Here is a 2,022-nt window from a genome sequence, read left to right on the forward strand (position 1 = left end):
AGGGAGTCACTTTCCCCTGTATCCACGCACTCATGGGCAGGTGGGTGCCGCCTCTGGAGAGAAGCATACTCAACTCTGTCTCCTTCGCAGGTCAGTGTGCCTTGCCTGTAGTTGACGCCCAGCAGTTTCGCCTTTTGGGGCTTTTCATTTATGTTTCAGGGGTCCTCCATACCATCAAGCCTGGCGCAATGATCTGTCTACTCCAGATAGACATATTATAATATTATCAATAGAAAGGGAGTTGGATGGTCTTTTAGAGTTACTGATGATGATGATGATGATGGTGATGATGATGATGATGATGATGATGATGATGATGATGATGCTGATGATGATGATGATGATGATGATGATGATGATGATGATGATGATATATAACAATAACAATAATAATTACAAAAATAATTACAAAAATAATTACAAAAATAATACACCGCATACATATAGCGCATTTCCTCTTGGACATTGCTCAATAAGCGTTGCCACAATACAAAGAACATAATTACAATAGAATCTTTTCTCTTCCTCCATCCCTCCCTCCCTCCCTCCCTCCCTCTCTCTCTCTCTCTCTCTCTCTCTCTCTCTCTCTCTCTCTCTCTCTCTCTCTCTCTCTCTCTCTCTCTGTGTGTGTGTGTGTGTGTGTGTATATATATATAATATATCCACTATCTGCTTGCTAGGCCCCTCACAGTTTCCCCAGAGCCCTGCCAGCTAGCTAGCAAACATTAAGGGTGACCCAGGTTAGCCACCACGACATCAGTTTGAAAAGTTGAAAGTTGAAATCGAGGTCACCTGCACTTCAGTCCGTCGTTGATAGCAGCTGAGCCGACCCCGCTCCGACGCCAGACCGTGGCGAAATGTGTACGCGCATGCGTGGCAGACACCTTGACCAATGCTGCAGATGATCATATTCATAATATCGTCAACAGGCTTCAATGGTGCCCTGCTTTTATTGTTATGTTCTCAACACTACGACAATTATTTCTATAAACTAAAATCAACGAGGTGGCTTTAAGTTTCTACTTTGTTTTTATTTTAGTAGAAGTTTTACGGCGCTCGCAATAAGTTTCTCCGACTTTTTCAGCGCTGCGTTGGCTCATTAATTTAGCAAGAAAGCCGTAATCTTTGCAATACGGTAACACTGATAACAATAATGAAGATAACAAAGATGATGCAGAGATTTGCTGTATCCTATGCTGTGTGTGTATCTAGTCCATATGAACTGACAACAGCCATATCATTATTCCTCCGGTGGCCTTGACTCACTTCAAGCTCTCATGGAAAGAACAAGTCACTGTACCAGGAACCGCTTGCACCGGTCACAACTCTCTCAGACCACATGACCATTGTGTGCACGTATTATTATGAGAATTTGGTCGTTGAACAAGGAACCATGTGCTATGCTTATTGGTTACGACATTCTGTGGAGTTATGATTATTATTTTGTTGTTGTTGAAATTATTTATTGCATTGTCTGTCCAAACAGCAACGGGCTCAAATCATTCACGGGGGCGAGGTTATATGACAAGATTTGTAAGTCACAGTTCGTAAGCTTTTATGTCGCCCTTGAGACTCCGAAAACTGTGTCTGATCTTTGCGCCAGAGCTTGAAGAGGGATAGTTTGTTCCAAGCCACAGTGTGGACTGGGGGCTCGCCTAAAGCGGGTCGTTAAACATCAGCAGACACCACAAGCAGGATGGTGGGGGAAAACATTGTATAGTTCTTGCCCCCACAACTCTCCAAGTGCTCCAAGTTACCAGGATTTGAACACACAGCCTTTATGTAGACAGTGAAGTTGACAGGCCATCCTCTTTTCTACGCCACTGTGTCAACATTCTAATTTAGTGGGAATGTTTGTTTTGAATCAAGCTTGACTTTAGACACACACGTCAAGCTATTCAGGAGTTCACAGTTGAGCACAAGTTCCAAATTGTTAGCATCGTGCAGGACAGGATATCCAAATCAGCATGGGGATTTCGGACAAGCCTCCTGCTATCAAATGTAAGTACGTTAGTCTGGCTT

General features: G+C 43.3%; 1 protein-coding gene across 1 annotated transcript in view; it reads left to right on the forward strand.

The window, feature by feature from the left end:
• Window positions 1-1,967: 1,967 nt before the first annotated feature.
• LOC101850340 (sialin) overlaps window positions 1,968-2,022 on the forward strand; it is a 13,552-nt gene continuing 13,497 nt past the window's right edge. The window contains exon 1 of the mRNA XM_035970471.1: window positions 1,968-2,001. Coding sequence (XP_035826364.1) covers window positions 1,968-2,001 — 34 coding nt within the window. The remainder of the gene's footprint in view (window positions 2,002-2,022) is intronic.

The sequence above is a fragment of the Aplysia californica genome, unplaced genomic scaffold, assembly GCF_000002075.1.
Source record: "Aplysia californica isolate F4 #8 unplaced genomic scaffold, AplCal3.0 scaffold00270, whole genome shotgun sequence".
In the NCBI taxonomy this organism is placed as follows: Eukaryota; Metazoa; Mollusca; class Gastropoda; order Aplysiida; family Aplysiidae; genus Aplysia; species Aplysia californica.